The 27,130-nt window shown below is 43.0% G+C and overlaps 1 protein-coding gene across 1 annotated transcript in view; it reads right to left on the minus strand.

Moving 5' to 3' along the window:
* Positions 1-2,357: 2,357 nt before the first annotated feature.
* Positions 2,358-27,130, minus strand: part of Mreg (melanoregulin) — a 55,699-nt gene continuing 30,926 nt past the window's right edge. Inside the window, exons 3-5 of the mRNA XM_047547836.1 lie at positions 6,052-6,142; positions 4,670-4,833; positions 2,358-4,112 (exon numbers count right to left, since the gene is read on the minus strand). Coding sequence (XP_047403792.1) covers positions 3,978-4,112; positions 4,670-4,833; positions 6,052-6,142 — 390 coding nt within the window. The 3' untranslated portion in view covers positions 2,358-3,977. The remainder of the gene's footprint in view (positions 4,113-4,669; positions 4,834-6,051; positions 6,143-27,130) is intronic.

A 27,130-nucleotide genomic window follows, 5' to 3' on the forward strand; every position in this document is an offset into this window, starting at 1 on the left:
GAATAATACGGACTTTACTTGGCCGCCATCTCCCTGGGATGGAATATTGCTTTTCGTTTACTGTCTCTACCAGGGAGTGGTGTTATGATTTAGATGTGGTGTCCACCGTGTCACATGTGATACAATGCAAGAAGGTTCAGAGAAAAAATGATTGGGTTATGAGAGTCTTAACCCAATCAGTGGTTTAATCCCCTGACAGGGATTAACTGAGTGGTAACTGAAGAGGTAGGGTGTGGCTGGAGGAGGTGGGAAGTGAGGCATGGCTTTGGGTATATGTTTGTATCTGGTGAGTGGACTCTCTCTGCTTCCTGGTCACAATGTGAGCTATTCCCTTTGCCACACTCTTCGGCCATGATGTTCAGCCTCACCTCAAGCTCCAAGGAATGGAGCCTGCTATCTATGGATGGAGACCTCTGAAACCATGAGCCCCTGAATATACCTTTTCTCCTCTACAATTGTGCTGGTCAGGTCTTTTAGTCCCAGCAGTGGAAAAAGTTGACTAAAACAAGTGGACAAGGTTCCACTGGCTTTCCCAGTGAGACAGTTTTTAACCCACAAGACAGGAATGGAGCTTCTGCCAACATCCAAGTATGTTCAGTGCAATTATTTACCTGGAAGTGGGGAGATGACCACTGGGTAGATCTGTGAATCCGGTGGACCTACTGTGAGTAAGACCTGGGAGAAAAGTTCATATATTACCTGAATCCCATTGCCTCCACTCTGAAAGGCAGACTACAGTAATACCCTGAGCAGCAACCTCAAGTTGGACCTTGTGCCTCATGGACCTCTGTGTGCCACCTTCCCTAGGGTACAGCTAGCTGAGTAATTAACCATACTGTCATACACCCTTGCAATGGACTCACAAGTCCTTTTACTGAGTAGTTTCTGGATTTGAAAAATAGCCAAAATCTGAAAACTCGGCAAGAGATCATGTTTTATTGAGGTCCTTGTGTCCTACCTCCTGGTCATCCATCTTTGAGGCCTTTCAGTGGCAAGGCCTAAAAAATATTTTTATTGTTCAGCCATCTAATTTGCCATGTTCTATTAACCATCTCTAAAGCTCTCTGTGGGCCACTCATGAGTATTGTGTCCACGGTGCTCTGACAAGACCCCCATTCTGTCATGCCAGTAGGCCCCCTGCTGTCAGCATCTGGCCCACAGAGCTGCTGTGGAGCTTCTTAGTAACACCGGTGCCCCTCACCAATAGCTTCTTTGGAAAATGTGCCTTCTGGGGCTGGGGTTGTAGCTCAGTGGTGGAGTCCTTGCCTCACCTTGGTGGGGCGGGGGTTCCATCCTCAGTACCACATAAAAATAAATAAATAAAATAAAGGTGTTGTGTCCATCTACAACTAAAAACATTTTTAAAAAGAAAGAGTCAGATTGTGGAACCAACCTAGATGCCCTTCAGTTGATGAATGGATAAAGAAACTGTGGCATATATATACAATGGAATATTACTCCGCAATGAAGAATGATAAAATTATGGCATTTGCAGGCAAATGGATGAAATTGGAGAATATCATGCTAAGTGAGATAAGCCAATCTCAAAAAACTAAAGGACAATGATCTCGCTGATAAGCGGATGAGGACATATAATGGGGGGTGGGAGGGGTTAAGCGTTAGGGTTAGGGTTAGGTTTAGGGTTAGGGATAAGGAGGGTGGTAAGAATGGAGGAAAGAAGGACTGTATAGAGGGAAAAGAGGGGTGGGAGGGGTGGGGGAGAAGGGAGAAAAAATAATGAATCAAACATCATTGCCCTATATAAATTTATGATTACACAAATGGTATGCCTTGACTCCATGTACAAACAGAGAAACAACATGTATCCCATTTGTATACAATAATAAAAAAAAGAAAGAAAGAAAACGTGCCTTCCTTTATTGCGCTGCGCAATTACATTCATGAAATACGCTACCAGGTATTTGATCTGCTGGTTACAGAGATTTTCCCCTGGCATACACTAAAATAAATAGCAATGAATATAAACACTTCCATCCATCTACACTTGAAATCATCCTGCATATACAGATGAACCTCTGACAAACACTAAAGTACTCAACAAGGAGATGATTAAACAGTAGGAAAGCCCTCTAGGCCCTGCACATCTGTGGCCCCTGGTCCTGCTGAGCACACTGTGACTTCTGAAGTGGCCACCTCAGGCACCCCTGAGCCCTTCAACCACATGGCCCTTTCCACTCATTACAGCACAGATCCACCTCTTGACTGGGATTAGAATGACAGGCGGTTCTTAAACCCATCTGCCTCTCAGCTTCTCTGCCCTTTAATTGAAAGAGATTATGGAAAGAATATCTGTTCTTTTTATTTTTCAGAAAAATAACACACATCCAACTTGGAAGTAAACACAGAAGCTTTTTAATTCCTTGAAAAAATTTTCCTGGATAATTTCATGTATTTTAGTAATATAGAGACAATCTTATTCTTATTGGTTTATTACCAAAAATAAAAACTATGATAACAATTTATAACTCCATAGATGCAAATAATCTCATCTATTTTGACATGAAAAAAGGAAGAAAGACAAAACACAAATTCTGATGCAGAGATTAAAACAATACAACATTCTAAGGTCTTTTATTTTATTGCTTCTTTTGCTATCTTCCAGGAGCCTACAGAAGTGAGGAAAATATCTGCAGGCTAATTTTAAACAACATGAGACAGAGTTTAAGTACTAAATTTTTTTTTAAATAAAACATTTAGCTTACTTATTAAACTAGGGAGAATTTTCCTGAAACACATCAGCTAAATTGTCCTATTAACGCATTAATAAATGGAGAACATGAATCCTCTAGGAAATACTTTAAACATAGTGAACACTACCCAAAATGTTAATCAGGATATGAAAAATTTCAAGTCACAATTTCCTGGACTAATACAAGTTAGTTTTTAACCTGAAGTCAGAAGTGCAAAATCTGTAAAAAATAAAAATATTGCCATTGTTCTCAGCAATCTACTGATAAATCCTGTATGTCCCTAAAGGTTTTTCAAAAAATGAACCACAGTCTCTTGGCAAGCTCCTTGCTTAAGTGGCAAGTAACTTTTGAAGCTGTGGACAGAAGCAAGTTCTATTGATAGCACTGCTCCAATCTGAAAATCATCTGCGAAGAAAGCCCAGCAGAGGCCTTGTTCAGGGCATTGCTACCTGCCCACCTGCAGGTCTACCTGGGTGCTCCCTGGGCAGGTGACACTCTTGGCTGACAAGTTGGAAACAGTAAAAACAAAAGAAGGAAGTGAAGGTCACATGCTTCAGTTTACAGGGGCTATCCTGGTTAAATGCCAGGGACAATATGCAATAATGAAGTCACCAGATAACAAAGTTGAGGGTTTTAAGATGCATGTACCTCACGTGAAGACAGAACTCTTTCTTCATCTGTAGCAGCAGGAAGTTCTCTTCAAGGCCATTCTAGTTGAAACCCACCTCTGAGCAGCTGTCCTTGGACTTTCTACCCTCTGATTCATCTATACTTCTGAATAATCAAAACTGATATCCAGAATGATGCCTCGGACACCCTCCAAGGTTCTGCAAGCTTTTCCAAATTGAAGAGAGGTCACATAACGCCTACTATTTGGTGGGCAGGGGGTTAGCCTATGTTTTATTATTGACTATTGAGGGCTCAATGATAGCTCTATTAATCATATTGCTTTATTAACTGGAATATCTCACTCCCTGAATAGGGACTGATGATAAGAGCTTATTGTACAACCAAAACCAAGACTGGGACAAAGGGCTCTTAGAATCTGATTACCAAAATGAACTCTCCCACTGACCAACTCTTCAACTTCCTTTCTAGATGCAAGGTCACCAGGGTGCTTCAATAAAACTGGAACATTTCTTAGAAGTTCTCACAAAAACCTGACATCATTGTAGGGCTCTCTACTTGATGGCAATCTTACACGTGCAAATATCCGACTTTGGTTAGCTGTTGAGTCTCAGCAGAAGGATTCCCATTGAGTCTCCTTTAGGGACTTGGAAATGGAAGGTAGTGTGGTTCTTTCTGGCCATCAGCCAGGCAAGGGACCCCAGGCATTTTGGGGTAAGTTCGACTAGCAATTTTAAAGAACTCTTCTGCAGCATCAAGAGCAATAAGACGGTCCTGCAAAATAAATAAATAAATGAGAGAAAAAAAAAAATGGTTGCCAAGCTGGAAATCAAGCCATGTAAATAGGAAAATCAATCTAACAAAAACAAAACCTGCCCTAGAAATAATAATGAGCACGTAAAACATTTATTCAATTTTTCTCAACAACTTAGAAACACACCTTAACACTTTATTTACATTACCTAAGAAATAATCCACCAAAGTTCTTCCACGTGACTTTTCAATCTTAAATTATTCAATCTCACATCTCTTTGACCTACAAATCATTCAAAAATCTGACTGCACAGCAAGATCAACTGAGAAACAGACTCTTGAACCACACTCAAGCCTCAAGAGCTTTAGGTGTGATCCAGAGAAAACTGAATTTTTAAAGCTGTTCAGGTGACTCTGGTGCCACTGGCCACTGGAAGCCAGTGCATAGGAGGGCAGCATGAGCTCCCACCCCTTCCTGCAGTGGTGGCTGGTGGCGTCAGAATGAAGAGTACATGGAATTCTAGAAAAGGCAAAAATCAAAGCAAGATCAGGGCAGATGCAAAAAGACATCCACTTACCACAACAAACAGGTATCTCTCTGAAAGCTCCCAGCTTCTTGGAAAAATACTGGTCTCTTCAGCCAGTTTCAGCAACATCTCTCGAGCTTTCCTTGTGTTTTTAGAATCACTCATGGTGCTGAGTTTAGTCACTGACAACAAAGAGTCCGCTTCCTTTTGAAAACCTGAGGTAGGAAAATTGACCCTTCAGGTAAAGAAGTCACTAGGAAATGCCTGCCTTGCAATAAGGTCCCTGCACTACAGCAGATAAAAAGGGACCCGAATGCAGACTGTACACAAACATCAGGCAACTGAGCCAGAGGCACTACTCCGTGTGGGCTCCCCAGCTCTGTGTGACTGGCAGAGTCTTTAATTAAAATGCTTTTGCTGTTTCTCCCTATTGGCTTTTCTGTGCTAACTTCTCCCTCAGAGTTAAACTCATCCATCACCCACCGACTGCTTTCTGCCCTCTGTGTAGTTTGAACCCTCGTCCCTGTCCTTTCTACTCCTTGCCTCCGCCCCTGTTCTCTCCTTCTGGTCCCCCTTGCCCTGCCTCACCTCCATACCCCTACTTCTCCGAGCCCAGATTTTCTTCCTCAGGGCAATATGGAGGGCTGGTGAAAATCACTTACCCAAAGGTAGAAAAGGCCCAAAGACTTAAACCTTCAGAGAACAGCTTAATTGCAAAAAGAAGACTATTAATTCAAGACTATTAATGCCTCAACCCAAGGCATTCCCCTAAAGAAACAAGGGCTGTCAGCATAGCATCCCACTTTTGAAAAGTGAAGACATCATGCACCCTCAAAGCAGAAGGTTCGAGGACTTCAAAACTGATGAATTTATTTTGTTAACATTAAAACAGGTTGATTGTATGATGTAGGAGCCATGTTTATTATATCACAACCTGACAGAATACACAAAAACTATTACCTGATATTTACTCTAAAGCCCCAGGGGTTTTTTCCAACCTTGAAACTTTTCTTCCTTCCACTTGTTCTGAAATTCTGTACCAAGTCTTGCTGCCTCTCTTACAAACAGATGTGTCCCAACCTGCCTCATCTGTAAAGCCATTACTAACTGGCCAATCATCTCCACCTAAGTCAATGTACAGTGGGAAAACAGTGGAAAGTACTGTCCATGTGACTCCACTGTCCTGTGCTACCCTGTATGGGGACAGATGGAGTAACACATGGCAGACTATGTCCTCAAGACATGGGCTGCTGAAAACAGAAACATCAGAGGATTAGGCTTGAGGATATGAGAGCAGGATTGGGAAAATAATTAGTATATGGTAGTTTTCATTAGTCAATTACTGGCATTCCTTTTGTAAAATGATGGAAAAACTGAAGAGTAATGATCACAACTGGTTATTTTTACCATTTCACAATTTCTTTCAGACTTACCCAAATCTTCTAAAATGCGTTTCCATCTGTTTCTCACTTCCCTTCGAATCTGCCGCAGGGTATAGATATCATAGTTGAGTTTTTGCCACTCCTGTAAGAAAATTAAAATTCGGTGTTATTTATACCCTCTGGCCTAAACCTCTACCTCATTCCTGAATGTCATGTTGCTGTAACAAATGATCTCCCTCTTGACTAATCTTCAAAGCATGCCTACAAGAAGAGAAAAGGATGGATGAGACAGAGCCAGCAGGAATACCATCAGCTACCATTTCTGCAGAATCTGCTCAGAACAAGGTGATGGGGCACTTCACATAAATATATTACTCTTCACTTTATCTATTCTCTCAGTTTCAGTGATCTCGCCTGCAAAATGGGGTTAACAATGGCAAATATTCCATCTAAGATTGTTGTAACAATTAAAGATATACAAGGCACATTATCTGCATTTGGTAAATGACTAATACAATCCCTGTATTTAAGTCAATTGATAGATGAAGAAATAGAAGCTCAAAGAGTTTAACTAATTCGATGTCATCCTGCTTACAGGTATTAGGATTGGTATTTGAACCCAAGTCTCACTGCAAAGTTCACGAGAAAGCTGACTCTCCCAGAAGCCCCCTTTGTTACCAGAAATGCCTGAACCTGGTAATCCCAAGCATCTTGATTCCTAGTCAATGCTTTCTACATTAAAGCTCAGCACCACTCTTATTTATTTTCCCTTGATAGTATGAATCTTTCAAGAACTCAGTGAGTCATTAACAGGCTATTGTTCTGAAAAGTTCTTTATCAGTCTTGTGTGTTAAGCCTTCACACTGGTCCCAATACAGAGGTTAAATCTTTTAGGAGCATTAGAATCTTCACTGAGCTAAGTATACCTTTAAAATGTCATGGAAATGGAGATTTATTTAAAAAGAACAGTCCTTTTATAGAGTATACCTTTTCCTCTTTCCAATTCCCCACAGACTGGAAAAACATGAGTAATCTCCTCTTCATTAGATGGACCTTTTACATACTTCACTGACCACTCAGCAGAGCGTATTGGAAAAGACCCAGACTTTTGGATGGCAGTTCACTATTTATTTACACTAGGTGGCTTCACTAACTCATCATTAAAGGTCTCTATTGTTTTTCTTGGTTCCTTGGGCCGATGCCTCGGGCCTTGGTCTAAGTGTAGACAAATCTCTATTTTTCAGAGCTGACCACAGGGAAATTCTTAGCAGACTGCCTCTCCGTTGCCTCATCTGCTATACAGCAATCCTGCTACCTGTGCCCTAAGGCTTACTGTGAGGCTTAACTCGTTAATATCAGCCCTTCAAATAAAGAGCAGGGCAAATTCTTCTCCAAATCAGGAGAGATGCAATTTAAAAACAGAAAAAAATCCCCCAAGATCCAGAATGATTTCTACGTAAGAGGAGAATGTCATACGATCCATTATACTTAGCTCATTCCTTGGGATGTTCATAAGAAAAATGTCTCTGCTCTCAGCATCAAGTGGAGTTTTACTTTTCCTAAAAACTGCTTCAACCTTCTGGACATTAAATTTTATAACTGATCCATTTCTACTTTTAGTCAGAAATTTAAAGTCCTTTCATTAAAAAAGATGTAGGATTTAAGAAGCATTTTTTTTTTTAATGACTACTATTTGGGGGCTGCTTTGTATGTCTTTATTATTACCTTTTCCGCTTTTGTTCTCATGTTCCAGTTTGTGCTATGTTCCTATACTTTCATGTAAGTTGCCTTGAATCCTTTTTGATAAAAAGACTATAAAGAAAGCATCATGCTTATCCTCAATAAAACTGACCCTATTTTCTGGACTTAGTGAAAAGTGATCAGAACCTTAGTTACACTTGATTAGAGACCCTCAATCAATCCACAGAGCAGTTTCATGTCCACACACCTTAACACAAGTAACCAGCCACTAGGTGGCTTCACTAACTCGTCATTAAAGGTCTCTATTAGTTTTCCTTGGTTCCTTGGGCCGATGCCTCGGGCCTTGTTCTAAGTGTAGACAAATCTATTTTTCAGAGATCCATTTATCCTTGGATCATCCAGATGCTTCCTTCTGGTTGTTCATCTACCAATTATTTTGCTATTCCTAAATACCCACGCTGAATGCTATACAAATTCATTCAGTGTTAGTGTCTGTTACTCTGACAGATGCAACATATACCTAATTAACAGTACAAGATTTTAAAATCTACTAAGAATGGACCTGTACCTGGTGCATCACTGTATCCCACTCCCCCTCCTGTGGCTCACAGGTGACTTGCACATGATCGGTACTTGTTAAGATCAGTGGAATGAAACTAGGCATTTCATATATGCATACCATTATAGTCTTCTTTTGACAGAATAAATATGAATAAACATATACAGTATCTAGAAGTTCTGAGCAACATATAAAGCCCTAAAATCAGTGGAAGCTTTGGAAGTGTTTTACCTAAGAATTGGCATTTGATAAAATAAATCATAAGAAAAGAATGTGACTTCCTCTTAAACATATGACCCCAACAAATCTAAGAATAGCAAATGAGGAATGGGGATGTACAAAATCTTGCCCAACTATGTTTCTCCATATGTTTTAAAAAAAACAAAACAACAATAAATATAACCTAATTCACCTACTTCCTGGTAGTAGAGAACAAGTCTTTTTTTGTTGAACCAAGGGGGCACTCAATTATTAAGCCACATCCCCAGCCTTTTTTATATTTTATTTAGAGACAGGGTCTCACTAAGTTGCTTGGGGTCTGGCTAAGTTGCTGAGGCTGGCTTTGAACTTGTGATCCTCCTGTCTCAGTCTCCTGAGTTGCTAGGATTACAGGTGGGCACCACCGTGCCTGGCAGAGCAAGTCTTTGGATGTACAATTTTTATATTGTAATGGTTCATCTTTAAAGCTTGGGATAATTTGAAAATAACAATTAAAGATCAGTTAACCATTCTTCATAAGTGAATTCAATTTAATTCCACCAGACAATGAAAGTTAACGTCTTACTTTCTAAAATAATTTGTTTTGCCATAATTTCTGAAATAATATATTACAGTCAATGTGGTCCTGTGGCCCTTGATTTTAACGACTAAATTAACAAAGGTGTAGCAAAAGAAATGATACAGAGTTAACTGCACAAAAGACCTGGGAACCAAGTCAAATTGAAAAACATGTCATTAAAGATTAATAACTGAAGACCTTTATAGCTGAATTCTTGGGGTTTTTCTCCTCTCTTGTTTCGGCCAAATCAGATTAGAGCTGCTAGATAACAAGGTTGAGGCAACAACATGAAAGGCAGCGCAACCTCGATCTCATGCCACCATCAACAGCTAGTTCTCCTCTAGCTCGGATCCCCAGGAGCCCTGACCTTGAGCCCTGCTGGAAGTTCCTCAAATCGATTTCTTGAGCACAAAATTAAAATGCTTGATCTCTCTATTTCCCCCACCCCCAGGCCCTGGTAATTCCCATTCTACTCTCTGCTTCTATGACTTGACCTTTCCGATTCCATATATAAGTGAGACCATGCTGTGTTTGTCTGTCTGTGTCTGGCTAATTTCACCTAGTCCAGCAACTTCTAAGTCCATCCATATGACAGGATTTTCTTCTTTTTAAGATGGAGTAACATTTCAGTTGTGTGCATGTATTCATCCGTTGATGAATACTGACTGCTTGTGTATCCTGGCTATTGTGTGTTACATTGCAATGATATTGTGCTGATACACAGCCTGGAGACAACAGTTAATAACACTGTTTTGTTTACTTGAAATTTGAAACAATAGCAGATTTTACATGCTCTCACCCCCCCACACACACACAATAACAATTATGGTTAGTGATGGATATGCTAATTAATGTGACTGTGGTAATCATTATACAAGGTATAAAGACAGCAAATCATCACACTGCACTTCCTGAATACATACAATTTTCACTTGTCAACTAAGTATTTTAAGAAACAACATTTGATTCTTAAATATACTATCTTACTGTGAGGTTGTAGATAACTGGGACAATTAACAAATGATTTTTATTTCCTGTTAAAAAGGTGATCTAATGATAACTATGTGAAGTAATAAAAATGTTAATTAGCTTGATTGGGCCATTCCACAATGTACACATATTTCAAAACATCATGTTGTGTGTAATAAACATCCAATTTTTATTTATCAATTAAAGATAACTTTAAAAATATGATTTATACATTTTTAAAATGTGCTTTAATAATAAGTTATATATTTTAAATCATCTTAAACTCTTAGGACCAACTTCAAAAGAGAACAATTTATTTTTAGGTATAAAAATAATGTAAGCACATAGAAATAAATATTCAGAGAAAAGACTGACATAAAATAAAAGTGCAAGTTTCCTTTCGCATTCTCTTTTTCTAATCTTATTCCTTAGAGGTAGTTATGTTTGAACATTTTGTCTTTTTTTGGTGGTGGTCTATTCTACAGTTTCAAATAATAGGCTTACACTTCCAATTTCTTTTTTCTTTTTCTTTTTTTTTTTTGGAACTAGGGATTGAACTCAGGGTACTCTACCACTGAGCCACATCCCCAGCCCTTTTTTGTATTTTATTTAGGGACAGGGTCTCACTGAGTTGCTTAGTGCCCTGCCATTGCTGGGGCTGGGCTGGCTTTGAACTCTCAATCCTCCTGCCTCAGCCTCCCAAGCCGCTGGAATTTTAGGCACATGCTACCATGCCTGGTTACACTTCCAATTTCTTGTATATTATCCTTTAAACTTCTTTGGTGAGACTGTCCCATATGACCAAAGAGTAATTTGCTCTTCCTTTGCTTCAGTTCATTCTCCCTCTCTCTCTTTCTCTCTCTTTCTGTGTGTGTGTGTGTGTGTGTGTGTGTGTGTGTGTGTGGTTTCCGTCTCTGTCTCTGTCTCTCTCAACAGCAGTTTAGACCAATCAGGATTCACCCCACAAAAGCTGGGTCCCAGTAGGAAGGAAGAAGGAGGGTATATATACTGGGGATGCTGATGTGTCTGTCAGAGTAGAAATATGATGTTTGCTTCCCCAACATCTATTTTCTCCTTCATTCCGATTTTTCTCTGGAGAGCAATTGTGTCTGCACCTCTAAGTAAACTCTGATGGATTGATGTCAATAAATTCAGCTTTAGCTATATGTGAGTGTTGGCTTAAACACTAATCAGTGCTTAGGAAAGCTTGCAGTGAGATAAGGAGGTCACCAAAAGAATGTGGTAATGAAGGAAATGGAGAGAGAGCTGTCATTTCTCTTACCTCCAATCTTTTTCATTTTTTTATTCTTTTTTTTTTTTTTTTTTTTTTTTTTTTGGTACTGGGGATTGGCACAGGGGTGCTTAACCCCTGAGCATACCCCAGCCCTTTTTATTCTTTACTTTGAGACAGGATCTCATTAAGTTGCTGCTGCTGACCTCATACTTGTGATCCTCCTGCCTCAGCCTCCCCAGGCACTGAAATTACAGGCATGCACCACCATGTCCGACCTTAACTCCAATCTTTACATGAGGATCTAAACAGAGTGACCCTGGTGGTAAAGTAACAGATGTACTCATAAGACATCTGAGCAAATCCACCTGTGCAATGGGCATGCACCTATCCAATATATTCCCTGTTTATAGGCACGGTGTGGCCCTTCATTGTATATTGGTCCCTGCTGTCACTGAGGAGTGAATGGCTAATAAAATATCCGAAACCTCTCTGTTGAGTCCTCCAAGTTCTTCCTTTCTACTCGGGGTGTTTGCAGCCCTGGGGTTGAACAACTAACATAATTGGCAGGATCCCAAAGAGAAAGGTGCTGAGTTGACTCCGGAGTTGGGAAAGTCCATGGAATCTGCAGAGGGAATCCTGGGCTGGTCTCAATGTGGCTGGAGGTGGCTTCCCTATTGGAGGGATGAGCGGGGGTTGGGGGGGGATGCAAGTATTGGAAGCAGCACCCGAAGAAGTAATTGTGGGAAAGCAAAAGGAAACAAAGAATGCCAGGTCGTGGTGGCAAGACTCCTGCTGTGTGCACTAAAGTCGGTCACAGACAGGAGCTAGCTACTCAGCTTAGGAAGAGTTAAAACTAGAAGAGGCGCCTTGGAGCAGGGTGACTGTAAGGATCTGCTGTTGAAGCACTGAGAACTTGCAGATGCGTGCCTGCAGGTCACAGCATGCTGTTATGCTACACTCAGGAGACATTATGGGCCCAGAACCTGAATCAGGGCAGATGTGGGAGCCACTTGGGGAATCCACTGGTTCCAGGACTCAGAAGCTGAGGTGGAACATGAAGATATTACAGAGGCGAACCCAAAGTTCAAGACCCAGAAGCAGTGGCCTGTGGGGGCTGATTCAGATGTTTCTGGCTCCAGACAGATGTCTACATATCACCACGAGAACCTACACCCCTGCTGAACTGGGATCCAAGCTCAAGCAGAAAACAAAAGAAAGTGTGCCTGCGTCGCTGCTCCACTTGTGGGACACTGGAGCAGACTGGATAACGGTAAACCGTGTAGAATTGTCTGAAGTGGCTTCAGTAACTGCTCACCCTACTTTACCTCAGCAGCTTCAGGCCAGTACCACTGATGCAAGTGTGGGGTCATTACTAGCTTGTCTGCTTCTCACCACTAGACAATATCTGGCCAGAGTCAGGAGACATTCCTATGCCCAGAAGCCCCCCGGACTCTATGGAAGAACTACAGAGCTATTTGCGGGAACTGGGAATGAAACATGTTATCATGTGCAGCCTTGCCAGGACAGGACAGCATGGCTTACTAGTAGAATGAGGGATGTAGTGTTGCACACAGCCCCTCCGTCCACTTGCAGAGCCCTGGTGTCAATATTATCCCCGTTAGTAGGGCAGCCCCTCCAGCAAGCAGCAGATGGGGGGAGACAGATTGCAGCAGAAAACAGGAGTCTGTAAAACCCCGCCAAAGCCAGAAGAACCTCTCTGAGTGTCCCGTAAACAGATGCACACGGACCATAAACAGATGCACACGGACTTAATGGCTGTAGGAGGAGGTGAAAAGAAAACAGAGAAATAACCTAATGCCTCCCTGGTACTGTTACGGAAGCAATTGCCAAGGGACAAGAGGTTTCAGCCATTGGTACTCGTTAGGAAAGAAAATGGGAGGTGATCAGAAAGGTGGAATGGACTCCTACTCCAAAAAGGGACCAAGAAGGGCTGGGGAGATAGCTCAGTTAGTAGAGTGCTTGCCTTGCAAGCATAAGGCCCTGGGTTCAATCCCCAGCACTGCAAAAAGGGACCAAGATAAGCCTCTCCTACTAGGAGATATAAGGAAAGCAGAGCCTCAGCTTCCCCAGGGAACTTTGAGTCCTGGTGAGGGATGACTAGGGAAAAGGTCAAAGTTCAGGGGTTGGAGCCATGTCTCTGGATGGGAGGTCAAGTAAGGAATTGGCAATATACTGGTCTTCAAAAAGTGTTCAGAGAACCAGCACTGGCGGACACAGGAGCCGAGCACACACTAGGACATGTACAATACTGACAAATTCTCAGGCAGATGAATGGCTTCTGATGGATACAGAGGAAAAACAGTGAAAAATCCAACTGCAACATTGACATTGCAGCTTGGACACCTGCCAGCTCTTCCCTGACCCAGTGTTCATAGCTCCTGTTCCTAAATACATAATCAATGTTGACATCTTGTGGGGTAAATGTCTACAAATTACCATAAGGGAGCTCTGGATGCCAGGAGATTGAACATGTCACCTGCGAAGCCAATATTAAGAGGACATGCTAAGCACCCCCTGTTGACTTCCCTGTGCCCAGAAGAATTGTTGCCGCCAAACAGTATCAGCTCCTGGAGGGCTGTCAAGAGATAATGGAGATGATATGCAGATTGGCTAAAGTAAACCTAATTTGTTCAATCCAGAGTCCTTTTCTCCTGTGGCCCATGAGAAAGCAGGATGGAACGTGGTAGACTGACAGTGGATTACAGGGAATTAAAGAAGTGACCCTTCCACTTTATACAGCCCCTCCCAGTATTGCCACAAGGCCAGAGGAACTCAGCACTCCACTGGGAACGTGTCACTGTGTCCTCGGGCTTTATTGTAGATGGAGTCCTGGAGAGTCAAATCCCCCTTGCCTTCACGTGAGATGTTCATGTTACCTCCAGGTTTCTCCATCACCCCATCGTGTGTCACAGGATGGTAACAAACCTGGTGGACCTCTGCTTGTACACTTGTTTACAGAATGATCAGATCCAGTTCTCTCTCAATCTCACCAAGGCTCCCCAGCTCTTCCGACTCGTTTGCAAGGGAGAGGGTGGGTTGTAAACCCTGACAAAGTGCAGGGCCCTGGCTTATGGGTGAAATTCCTGGGTGCTGTTTGGTCAGACAGGACAAAGGTTTTAGACCTCAGGTGAGACAAAGTTCAGCTGTTTCCACTTCCCAACACAGCAAAGCAAATACATCAATTTATGGGCTAAGGGGTTACTGAAGGGCTTTCATCCCTCATCTGGCTCAGTTATTATGACCCCTATGTAATCTGTATAGGAGGGGTTCAACCTGGGACTGGACTGACCTTTTAATCAGCACAAATGAACAATAAAACAGGCACAAGCCCTTTAAATATTAGATGTATTGAAAACTGCTGAGCTTACCATCCATGTCACTCCAGATGGCTTTGGATGGGGCTTATGGCAGTGAATTAAGAGACATAAGACTGCCACTGAATTTGGGCCACAATTATGGAAGGGGGCGGAGGAATGTTCTAGCCTGTTGGCAAGACAACTGGGTGCCACGTACGCTGTTCTTCTCACTTTGAAGCCCATCCCCAAGGAAGCACCAGTCAAGGCCACACAACTAGTGAAGATAAGATGGCTGGAGAAGACCCAGCAGAGCAAACTGCCACTTGGCTACAGCCCAGATTAAAGTGTGCAGGACAAAAGACTCCGTGGGCAGCTGTGGCACACGGGACTGCCCATAAAGAGGTCTGGTGTGCTGCCTGCTCTCAGCGCTACCCACAACAACCTGATGCCACTGAGAGGCGTATCGAGTGAGGTGACGTCCCTCTTCAGCGATGGTGGCTGGACTACATGAGCCCTCCCCCATTATCAGAAGGGGCCAACTATGCATTGGCTTGTGTGGACACGGGTACAGGCTGATGCAAGCCTCCCCCAGCAGAAGAGCCAATCAGGGACCAATCCGAGTGCCATGGATGGCACACGGCAGGTGACTGAGAGTGACCAAGGAACCCATTTCACAAGCAGTGTCATACAGCAGTGGACTCAAGACCACTGCAGTGGACACATTATGGATTTTCCACCTGCCATTTGATCCAACAGGAGCTGGACTACTTGAAAGACTGAACGGCCTGCTGGAACAGGCCTCCCGGACGCAGGGGTGGGCTGCTCATCAGCCTGCCGCACTGAGGACACTAAATGAGAAACCCAGACGTCAGCCTCCTGCAGCACCCTGCAGCTGCTAACACCGAAGGCCACCAGCGTTGAGGTTACAGATAAAAGACACTTCTACTGAACATTTTTTTAAACCAGCCTGGGACACAAGTAACAATTTATGCTGCCGGCTCCTCAAGACGTCACATCAGAGATGAAGAGCATTAGTAGGTCATGGACTGTACAAGTAAGACCCTGGTGGTCTGCCTTACTGACCCCTTGGGGAGGGAGAATGCCTCAGTTTACAAGTAAGCCTACTGTGTTAGGAACCTGACCCTCACAAGTACACGTGATATGACCCTCAGGTGTTGTCATCCAAAAACACTGTGTATCAGTTTATGGCAGCGATACATTCCCAAGGTGACTTATTCTTCTGTACCCCTGAAGTACACAGGAATGGCATGATACACTTGCCCAGGGAGGCCGACTGCACAGGCGACTATGACAAGAAAGCATAGCCTGTATACCGCCTCATGGAGCCAATTAGCCTTATTGGTGCCTATTAAACACTTGTCTCATTTGCCACAGGTTAGCGACAAGTAGCCTATTTCTGGACTGGGAAATGGAAGTTGCACATCATACCAAACTGTTGGATCTGCTCAGAATTCCCCGTGACTGCAGCACAAAAACTTCCTGGGTAGTCCGCCCTGCAGATGAGATGGACTGGACTTGGATAAAACAACTGGGCTAAAACACAGAAGCTCTTAGGCTTTAACCCAAGTGTCTAAACAAATTAATGCTATCTTAATTACCTTAACAGGCTCGCTGATAAGATTCTTGCTCTTTGTACTGCTGTCGTAAGACATGGACGCAGTGTGATTCCCAGAGTCCTGTCCTGAGGGCTTCGAGAGACATGGGTGGTTTGAGATTGAGAGGGACAGAAAGGTGTTGGGTTAAATACTAACTGACTAGGAAATACTAGGAAAGCTTGCAGTGAGATAAGAAAGTCTCTAAAGAACATGAGAAGAAAGAAATGGAGGGGAAGTTGGCCACTTCCCTCATCTCCAAACTTTAGGTGAAGATCTAAACAGCGTGACCCTGGTTGTAAGGTAAAAGATGTACTCAAAAGACATCTGAGGACATCCACCTGTACAGTGGGCGAGCAGCCTACCTCATATATTCCCCTCAACCCCGAAGAGTAAGTGAATAATGCAATGTCCCAAATCTCTCCACTGAGTTCTCCTTTGCATTGGGTCGTTTGCAGCCCTGGGTTTGAACAATGAGAATCATCCAGGGAGCATCTTAAAATACCATGCACAGGTTACACCTCCAAGACCAATGACATCAGAATTTCTTGAAGTTAAAGCAGGTTTGAAATTCGATGACAAGCCAATAGGCATATCCTATTGGTTCAGGGAGGGGCACATCACCACCCAACTCAAGCCCAGGAGATGCAGGGAAATCCACAAAGCCTCTGGAGCAATCGGGAACAGTGTTCCCTCTGCCCCTGGATGCCACGGGCACAAAATCTGGAACTGCTCCAACACTTCAACTACCCTGAGAAGGAAGGAACTAACACTTAGAGGAAGACAGAGTGAAAGACAGGATAGAGCTGACGGATGTCCTGAAGTCTGAATCAAATCTCCCCTGAAGTCAGTCCTACTTCTGGATTCTGGAACTCTCTCTAATATGAGCCAATTCCCTTTAGAGTTGGACAACTGAAACTCTTTTTCTGGTCATTGCATCTGAAAAGAATCATGTTACAAAGCCCACTCACTGAGTGTACAAACAAAAAAAGAAAACATAGATACTACGAAAAAGATTGATCCCATATTTTGCCAGCTCTCGCCCTTGGCAAAAAAGAACTTACAGCATGCAGACCTACTTGGCTGGGGACTGATAGGGCTTACAGAGGACGCAGTAGCAAGGGTTCTGCTTCCTGCATCCCAATCCTTCTGTCCTGCAGCGCCTCCTCCACCAACGACACAGATACAATAGCAGCCCTGGTCTGTGTCCAGGAATGTCTTTCAGTCCTCCCCTAAACTTTGTCCAGCGAAGGAGAGCCCCTCCCTTCTTGCAAACGGTTGTTATAACAGGGGAGAGAGCTGGCTGGTTTCTAACTGTCGTTTCTTCTCAAGATCCGGGGGACAGGGGCCCAACCACTCCTGGCTTAACCACTCAGCACCCTTCTGAAGACATGCTGACACTTTATGAATAGACCACCTATTTCCAGAGCCCATCTGCCTTAAAAGAAAAGGATGATTATGAAATACTGCTTCCTCAAATTTTACCTTATGCATTTATTTTACCTAATGCATTTATTCTTTCTTTATGCTAAATAATACTATCATCCAATTCACAATTCAAAAAGTACTAAAGGCTCTGTCCCCCAGTCACCAGCACCCTCTCTTCAGGTAATTATCAATTTCTCCATCATTTTTTTTTCCTCATAAATGGTAGGATATGCTAGGCTTGGTGGTGCACTCCTATACTCCCAGAAGCTCAGGAGGCCGAGGCAGAAGGACTGGGAGTTCAAACCAGCCTCAGCAACTTAGCGAGGCCCTAAGCAACTTGGTGAGACTCTGTCTCTAAATAAAATATAAAAAAAGGTTGGGGATGTGGCTCAGTGGTTAAGCACCCCTGGGTTCACTCTCTGGTGCCAAAATATATAAATAAATAAATAAATAAATGGGGTACTATACTCTGCACTTTTCACTTAACAAAATATTACAGTTATTATTCTGCATCAGAATACAAGATTTTGGTTTCTCTTTTAACTAGACCATCAGGCATAGAAAGAAAACAGAATTATAGTAAACACACTTGTTTTATAGACAATAGATCCCTCTCAGATTTCAATATTTTTCAAAATGTGCCTTGAATCTAAAATTGTTCTTGAAGAATTAATGCTTCCTACTCATTCTTGTCAACATCACCATCAACGAGAATTAAATTTCCACAGGTACCATGCACTATACACAAACGACCCTTTTGGAATTTCCACTGCAACTCAAACACCACCAACATGAAAGGAACTCACCACATAAATGTGACTGTAACGCCAAACTACGAAATTAAGCACATCTAAATCAAGGAGGTATGTGTCATATAGGACCCAAATACTGTCACTGGCAAGTGGCAGCTTCATGGTAAAATGAATTATTTGAACAAGATGACTATTATCTGTTTCTTTGTGGTTTTCGCCAGTTCCCGTCATCTTATGCTACTGTCTACTTCTAATGAGGCAGGACTGACTCTTCAAAAGATGGAGAAATCATATTGACTGCTTCTCCAATTTAGGTTCCTTTCATCTTTTAGGTAGTGGGAGACATCAGAGGAGCAGGAGAAAGACATGTAATATGTGGTCAGTATCTGGATTTCAACAAGCATTTAATAAATTCTCTCACGTTCACCTTTCACAGAGAAATATGAAACGGATAATGGAGACTAGCGTCATCTTGCAGACGCTGAGGAGTACTCTAAAGTGTTGAGGTCGGTCTAAAGAAGTGCTTCTAGTATGCACCGTGGGGTTCAGTTTCAGAGCCAGGTCATCATTTTGCAATGAAGTGGTAAGGTCAAAGATCACAAAAGTAGAAAGGACTCCTAATGCATGGAATAAAGAATCACAACTTAAAAGCAAACAAGGAGGGCTTTTCAAAATTTATTAGGAATCAACAAAAATACACCCTATTCCTCAGTGGAAAAAACTCAGCACAGAAAGTGCCAGAGGCAGGGACAAGCCTACACAGCATTTTGTGTGAAAGAAAGCCAAGGGTCTGAATAAACCAGAAGCTCCAATCCACCCAAAGGTGGTGTTCAGTCTGTATTTATTAGGCACCTTTTCTGTGCCAAGAGCAGCCCTGGGCTTACCAAAAAATGAGTAGCACATAGAGACTTCCCTAAGGAAGAAAATGTAGCCAAAAATGAATGGAACATTCTAGTGTATTTATAGAAGCATTGCTCTGAAAGTAAGTAGCAATCCATGTCCTCAACAGAGAACTCCGGGGGAGCCACCTGGAGAGGGAGGCTGCCCAACGGTCCTGTGGCCAGGAGGAAACAACCAAGAGGGCCAACTGCTGGGAAACTGTGTCTCAGTGGCTTCCCTGACAGACCTGGGACCTAGAGAGCTTTGGGGACATGGTAAACGTCCTTCAGACTTAAACAGTTTCTATGTGGAAGAAGGATTCCTTTTCTTCTTTCTGAATAGCTTCAAAATGCAGAACGCCACGCCACGGTTTCACTCCCTCACATGACAGGCGTGAGCCCCTCAGCAGGCACATCGGAACAATCGCCCCAATGCCAAGTCCAAGAGAAAAAGGATTTGTGAGGAACCAGTTCACTTCTCTTAACATGCCAGCAGGCTTCCCCGACGCCAGCAGCCACAGCGCCCTTCCCGTATCCCTTGGCTTCCTCTTCCAGTCCATTTTCCACCCGCAACCCACACACACTGCTAAACAGCTGCAAGGGAAACCTGGGCCTGCCGTTCTCACTGCCTCCACTTCCCCTCATCCTAGCACTCCGCTGCCTGCCTTCTTCAGGACCTGCTCCCCACCCTGCCCACCTGCTGGTGACCGAATCTGATGTCTCATGGTCCTTTACAAAGGACCATGCCTTCCCTAAAGCACGGGAAGGTCGTTCTCTTCGTAGCATGCCTCTCTAGGATTCTATGGGGAAGAGGAGTGAGCATGCATGGTAGACCCCCCTTATCTGTCATTTCGGTTTCAGTTATCCATGGTCAACTGCAATCCAAAAATATTGAAGAGAACATTCCAGAAATAAACACTTTATAAGGTTTACCTTGTGTGCCATTCCAAGTAGGGTGTTGAAATCTCTCAGTGTCTCATTCCATCCCATCTGGGACACACATCATCCCTTCATCCAGTGCATTACCCATGCTGTATACATCACCTGCCTCTTAGTCACTCGGGAGCTATCTTACTTATCACAACGACTATAGAGGTACTGATTGTGTGTTCAAGTAACCCTTATTTTACTTAGTAAGGGGCCAAGAGTAGTGATGCTGACCATACAAATGTGCCAAAGAGAAGCCATAAAGTGCTTTCTTTAACATGAAAAGGCAAAAGTTAATAGGGAAAGAAAAAAAAGTTTTATTCATTTTTAAATTTTGCAGTGCTGGGAATAAAACCCAGGGTGTTGTGCATGCTAGGCAAGGGCCCTACTTGTGAGCTACACGCCCAACCCTGGGAAAAAATCATAAACTGAAGTTGCTGAGATTACTTGTTGGAGTAAAATACAAAAAGAGGTCCATGCTATTTGTAGTTTCAGGTATCCACTGGGGATCTTGGATTGCCTCCTGCAGGAAGGGGAACAACTATACTAAACGCCATTCAGGGTTGTAGACACTGGATCCTCCACCACCCCCTTAGATGGCTACTTTTATCTCTATTCTAGAGGAAAGGTTCAGTGTCTTGCCTAGGGTTGAAGTCGGGAGTAGTAGGTTTGGGATATGTTGCCTCTAAAGTACATCCTCCATACTCTTTGTCCTCTCTTCCCTTTGCTGGTTCCTCTTTCTTTGTCCCTTTCTTCATGTGGTTCTTGCCCAACGTTCTGTCTTAGGCCTCTTCTTATCTCTATCTCCCTGGATAAAGTCCCTAGTGCCTCAACTTCCATCATCACTACTTCTGTCTGTGGCTTCCAGGTCTTTTCAGTGTTGACTCAAGCCTCAACTTCAGGTCTCAATTTCCACCTCTGTGCTGGACTTTGGAGTGTGGACAGACTGCTGACATGTGGATAAGCCCAATGAGACTCCTCTACCATTCGATCCCAAGAAAGCACCTCCCCTCTGTTCTAGACTTTCAAACTTCTGCTCACTCCCTCTACTCCCACCTTCCCACTCCAAAGCAGTCTCCTAAGCTTGCTGATTCCCCCTGTTACAAGATTCCTCTCTTTTCATTTCCATTGCGTTAGCCTTACTTGGCCTGAATGGCTTCAAAAACCAGTCCCTCTGCTTCCAGAAACTAAATTCTTCAATCTCCTCCCAAACACACAAGTCATTTCTCTTTCCAAAGACTTCAGAGGTTCTCCACTACTTAATGAATAAAATTTTAAATCCAAACAGGCTGTCCATGATTTTCCCTGTCCAGCCTTGTTCCTGATGACACCCCGCCCCCCCCCAGTATGCCCCTGACCTTGGGGACCACCACTCTGTTCTACAGTGCACCTTGGACCCCCATGCCTTCAACCAGGTGCCCTTCATATTCTCATTCCGCTGCATCTAAATTCTATTCACCCTTCAAGGCTCAGCTCAAATGCTACCTCTTTCAACTTCCAGTTGAAACTAACTGCTTCTTCCACTGAATTTCCTCAGCCCCTTTATGAACAGTTGCAGACTCACTGTCGAGACAGTGTGTCACTTAGGAGTTTGTAATGTCTCCTTCGCTGTTCGACACTAGAACCTGGATTCACTCATGTCCTACTCAGTGCTGAAACACAGTGGGTCCTCCAGTGGGTTTGCTGAATCTGCCTGCACATGAAGAGGCATCAAAAAGCCAAGTTCTGCGGGTCAATGAATCCACAAAACAGAGCTAAATCTTACCACAAAAAGCCATGCGGGCTACAATCCCTGCCTATTCTGACGTGGCTGGTTTATATAATAAGGTATTTTTGATTCCCATACTTTTGGAAAACAATAAATTCAAGAAAGGTGAAGTCAAACAAAATGATCCATTAATCTCTTCACTTTGTACCTGATCAGGTGTTTGACAGTTGGTAAGTACTTCTCAGACAAGTCTCCTTCAACAAACTAATACTGAAGCTGTGCCACGCAGCAGGCCCTGTCCCAGGCTACACACATCATAAGATCTCAGGAGATGGGTTTGTGGATCCCTTTTCGTGCCCTGCTAAGTGAAACTAAATGAGGTTACATAATTCACCTAAGATCCTACAACTACCATTATGTGGGGAAACAAAAATTTAAATTCACATCTGTCTGACTCCAAAACCCATGGTGCTGGCAGTACAGTAAGATGCCACTCAATTAGGTCCAAATTCAGCACTATATTGTCCTTCTCTGACACCAATGTGAAAACAGAGATGCGAAGAGACAAATGGAACATACCGTGCAGATATTTTCCCAAAATAGTCTCTGGGGTGGCCACTCAGGTCCAGGAGACAGATGGGCATCCCTCCTCTATTCTCATTGCCCGGCAGCAGGAGAAAGGTCAATGAAACCAGATCCCAAGCAACCTAGTGCAAGGGACAGGCTTGGGAGACCTGGTGGGGAAGCAGGCTTGAGAGCTGATTTTTGCAGAGGAAGCTCAGAGTTTCCTTTAAACACACCAGGGCCTGGGCAGGAGGGGCATCATCTTTCTGTACTGTAAAAGCCTGTTCTCTCCATCCATCAGACATGGTGTGCAAATGAGAAAGATAGGATTATATTTCACTATTCCTAGACAGCAGGTCTACTCAGTAGCTATCTGCTCCACCCAAATGGCACAAACTCAAATGACAGAGGAGAGGAACCTAGGGTATTAGAGGATAAGCTTGAGACCTGATGAACCTTAGAGGAGGGGGCGACAGGGAGTGGAGGCCGGGAGGGGCCCATGCCCAGGGACCTGGTAATAGGTCTGTGGGGACTCCAGGACTTGGCCCCCAAGAAGTTCCCGACATTCAGCTTTATTGCTTCAACCTGGATCTCACGGCCCTGGGGCACTCACTGGAAGAAAGGAAGCTGTATCTCTTGGTAACCAGAGCTGACAGAAATGAGCCTTTTCAGTTGTTTAGGGTCAAATTCTGATGTGGGTTTTAGAGAATGGGCAAGAGATAGCCCTGGAAGATCATGAAGGGTTGTTAGGAAATGAGACCCATTATTCCTGCCACACAGTATGCCCATCACTGAAATGTTGAGTTATGTAAAAGGGAGAAATATTATTCAGGAGGTGTCCAAGTCTCATCAGACCCACCTTCAGTGAAATGAGAACCAGCTTCTGGATGATAGAATTGCATCTGGCGAAATCGAGGGAAAACCTGGATAAGCCTCTAGCTTCGCTTGCTTTCGGTTACTGGCTTTATCACCAATTTTAGAGGTTACCTATAACAAACACCTCTGACATAAGGGTCATGATGATAACAACTGCCAGAGTTGTTTTTCAGGAATCTGGAGGTAGCTTAAACCACCTGAAACCGGTTAGGCCTACACAAAGGTCCAAGGGGTGACCTTTCAAAGTCAGAAGGCCAAAACTCCATCTTTAGAAGGGGTTCATGTCAACATTTTCTGAACATGAAGAGCCACAAAGTCTGATTACACATGCATAGACCACCAATTATTTCACTACTCAGACCACCCTGCTTCTTTAATCCCATAAATACCCCTAAACCATATATATCCTTGGGGAGGTTGGTTTGAAGCTCACTCTCCTGACTCCACAAGATTATACACCTCCTGAATAATATTTTTCCCTTTTACATAACTCAACATTTCAGTGATGGGCATACTGTGTGGCAGGAATAATGGGTCTCATTTCCTAACAACCCTTCATGATCTTCCAGGGCTATCTCTTGCCCATTCTCTAAAACCCAGTAAAGCAACATCTCAGTGAAGTTCACAAGGTCCCTAGGTCTGGGATGCTGCTCTAACCACCAGGCTCTGAGGCCCACCCAGATGTTCTAATATTTCCAAGATTAATAAAGTGAAACTTTGGGGCAGTTCATTTCTACATGCCAGGCAGAGCCTCAAACCCCAAATATCGTTCTGAAGTTACTGCTTGGACACCTTAGCACAGCCCATCCCTGTCCCGGGTGCTAACACAGTCTACTGCCCACTTGAGGGCTCACCTGTTTCCAGCCAAAATTAAAGTGAGAGCTTTGACCTAGAACAGGTCAACTGCTCCTGCTGAGTAATGCTTTCCCGCCCTTCTTGTTTATTTTTATTCCACAGCTCTGCTGGAGTTCTGGAAACAGAAGGCAGTCAGAGGCCTCTGACCTAATTCTTTATCTGGTTTTAATCAGATTAAGCCACAGGATAGCTTGCAGCTTGGGCTGCTACCACCAGCAAAGCCATGGGAAGGGGCTGCTAAGCATGAGAGCTGGTAAGTGTGGTCTACTTTGGGGAGTTGCAGACTTCTGCAGGGTTACAAGGGCCAAGCTCAGGAAGTGATTTGACTGACGCTGCCAGTCAGGAGAACTGGAGCCTGGGGTTTTCCATGTGATGCTATTATTACCAACCCACTCTTTGGAACCATCTCAGAGTTCTGGAGCTCCAGTCACTGCAGGGAAAAAGGACAATGAGTTGCTGTCAGCAAAGGCAAAGGATAATATGACTGAATTCCTGCTCATGGTGAGGTAAAGAGGTCTGAAATTTCTAGCAAGGTAGAAACAGCTAATTCGTACAATTACCTTAAATTAGCACCAACAAGAAAGGCTGCTTCTTCGAAAAACAGACCTAAGTTTAGATTTATCAATGGATCATATGAATCCATTGTCAAACATCTGGCTACCCCTCAGTGTCTAGACCTGTGCTATCCAATACACTGGTCACGTGCAGCTTTACCTGCACATTCCACACAGTGGCAACAGAGCTAAGGCTAGTCTGAACTGACATGCTATCAACATAAAATACACAATGGACTTCTGAAGGCAAATAAGAAGAATGCAAATCTCCCATTAAGAGTTTTTATATTGATTGCATGCTGGATATCATGGGTTCAATAATATATATTATTAAATTTAATTTCAGGCTACATTTTTACAGTTGGCCCTCCCTATCTGCATGTTCTGCATCCAAGGGTTCAACTTTTAAGTATGGTTCAAAAATATCCACCCCCCAAGTGGGAGGGGTGGAGGGGATGTAAAAAATAACATAATGAATCAAACATCATTACCCTATGTAAATGTATGATTACGCAAATGGTATGCCTTTACTCCATGTACAAACAGAAACAACATGTATCCCATTTGTTTACAATTAAAATAAATTAGAATTAAAAAAGAAGAAGAAAAAAATATCCCCCCCCCAAAAAAAAGAAAGAAAAAGAAAACTACATTTCTTGTCATTATTCCCTAAATAGTACAGTAGAGCAACCACTTACATAGCATTTACATTGCATTGCCTTGCAAGAGATCCAGAAATGATCTTAAGTATACAGGAGAAGAAGCTTGGGCTATATGCTTGGTATCTGCAGATATCAAACTCTGAAGATACTCAAGTGCCTTACATTAAATTGTGCAGTGTTTGCAAATAATCTTGAGTATTTGGGGATTCCTCTTACAAAGCCTAAAGTACAATGTGACATCACATGCCTGAAGCCAAAATAACCTTTTAAACTGAAACTGTCCTGGAATTTTCTGGAAATTCACTGGTTAACATCTGTTGGTCATTATCCCACTCTTTCTTGGCTCTTACAGACTCCTGAATGACTCCTGGCCAAACCAATTAGCAAGTTGCTTGTGAGTTCCACAGCCATGTCTAGCTTTCCAGATCTTGGACAAGAGTCAGTCATAGGCCTGCTTCTCCTCATCAACATGGTAGGCTTCAATTAATTCAAACAAAGTCCTTAAAACGATTCCTGTGGATTTAAATTCCCAGAATGTGGAGGGAAGAGTGGTATGGCTATCATCAAAGACAAGTTACATTTTAATGTAAATTACAATTTATGTTTTTAACTTAAACAAATCTTACAATAATAGATCATTGTATAGTCACTGTTTTTTTAAAAGAAAAAAATCCTGAGTAAATAAAAAATGTTTCACACCCATAAATGAAAATGTTAGAAGATTCTCAGTTTCTAAAGATCTCTTCTTCCAACATATCAGTGGACATAGGAAGTCCTCCTCAAAGAAGCTGCCTGTGTATTTTTTGCATGAAAAATTAAATCCACACAATCATTTAGGTTAAGTCTACCAAGTACCAAACAAAAGACAAAGCTCGAGTGTCCTTAAGTAGAGGTCAGCAAACCACTTCTGTAAAGAGCCAGGTAATAAATATTTTCAGTGGCTGTCACAGCTACTCAACTCTGTCACCAAAGCCCAAACACCTCACAGACAATATGTAAACAAATGGGCATGACCATATGCCAATAAAACTTTATTTATAAAAACAGTTGGCCAACAGGATTTGGTCAGTTTGTCGTGAATGTGAAGGGAGCTGCAGTATGCAGGAAATCAAATCCACCTGTTTTACTCTAAAAATGCCTCCAACTTCCATTCCAGGCCCAAGGCATGCATCTTGCTCAAAGGGCATGAACTAATCAGTGCTGACCGACTAATAACTGGCAAATTAATTTTTTTTTTTACTAAAACATAATTTGATGTAGCTGACAGATATCTGATATTCTTCCCAGATTTTACCACGTCAGATAAAAAGTTCACATAAAACAAAGGTGAAAATGCCCGGGGTGGGGGGCAGAAAAAGGAGAAAAGGATGAATGGACCAGGCAGAGGCTCCACTTGCTTCCCTTCCTGGGGGTTTTAATAGCCCTACCCTCCACTTTCAGTAGTTAGAAAAAGAGTCAAAAGGGATTGGAAGCAGCTGAAACAAGAGAACAAGAAAAGACCTTTTGAAACTAGGGCAGAGGAGCAGGTAGAGTGAGCGGGATGAAGGAGAGTCAGTGTTCCAAAGATCTGCCAGCCACAAGGACATCAATTCCCAAAGGCCCTGCCTTACCTAACCTTCTGACAGGAAATAGTTCAGGGCATGTCCAGCCCCTTGGCCACACTTCATGTCTACTCAAAGAGGTGTCAGATGCCGACAGCCAACTCATGCCATGCTTCACCCCTCTAGTCAATCCAGTCCATGAGCCACAATAATT

The sequence above is a fragment of the Sciurus carolinensis genome, chromosome 3 (assembly GCF_902686445.1).
Source record: "Sciurus carolinensis chromosome 3, mSciCar1.2, whole genome shotgun sequence".
NCBI classification, from domain to species: domain Eukaryota; kingdom Metazoa; phylum Chordata; class Mammalia; order Rodentia; family Sciuridae; genus Sciurus; species Sciurus carolinensis.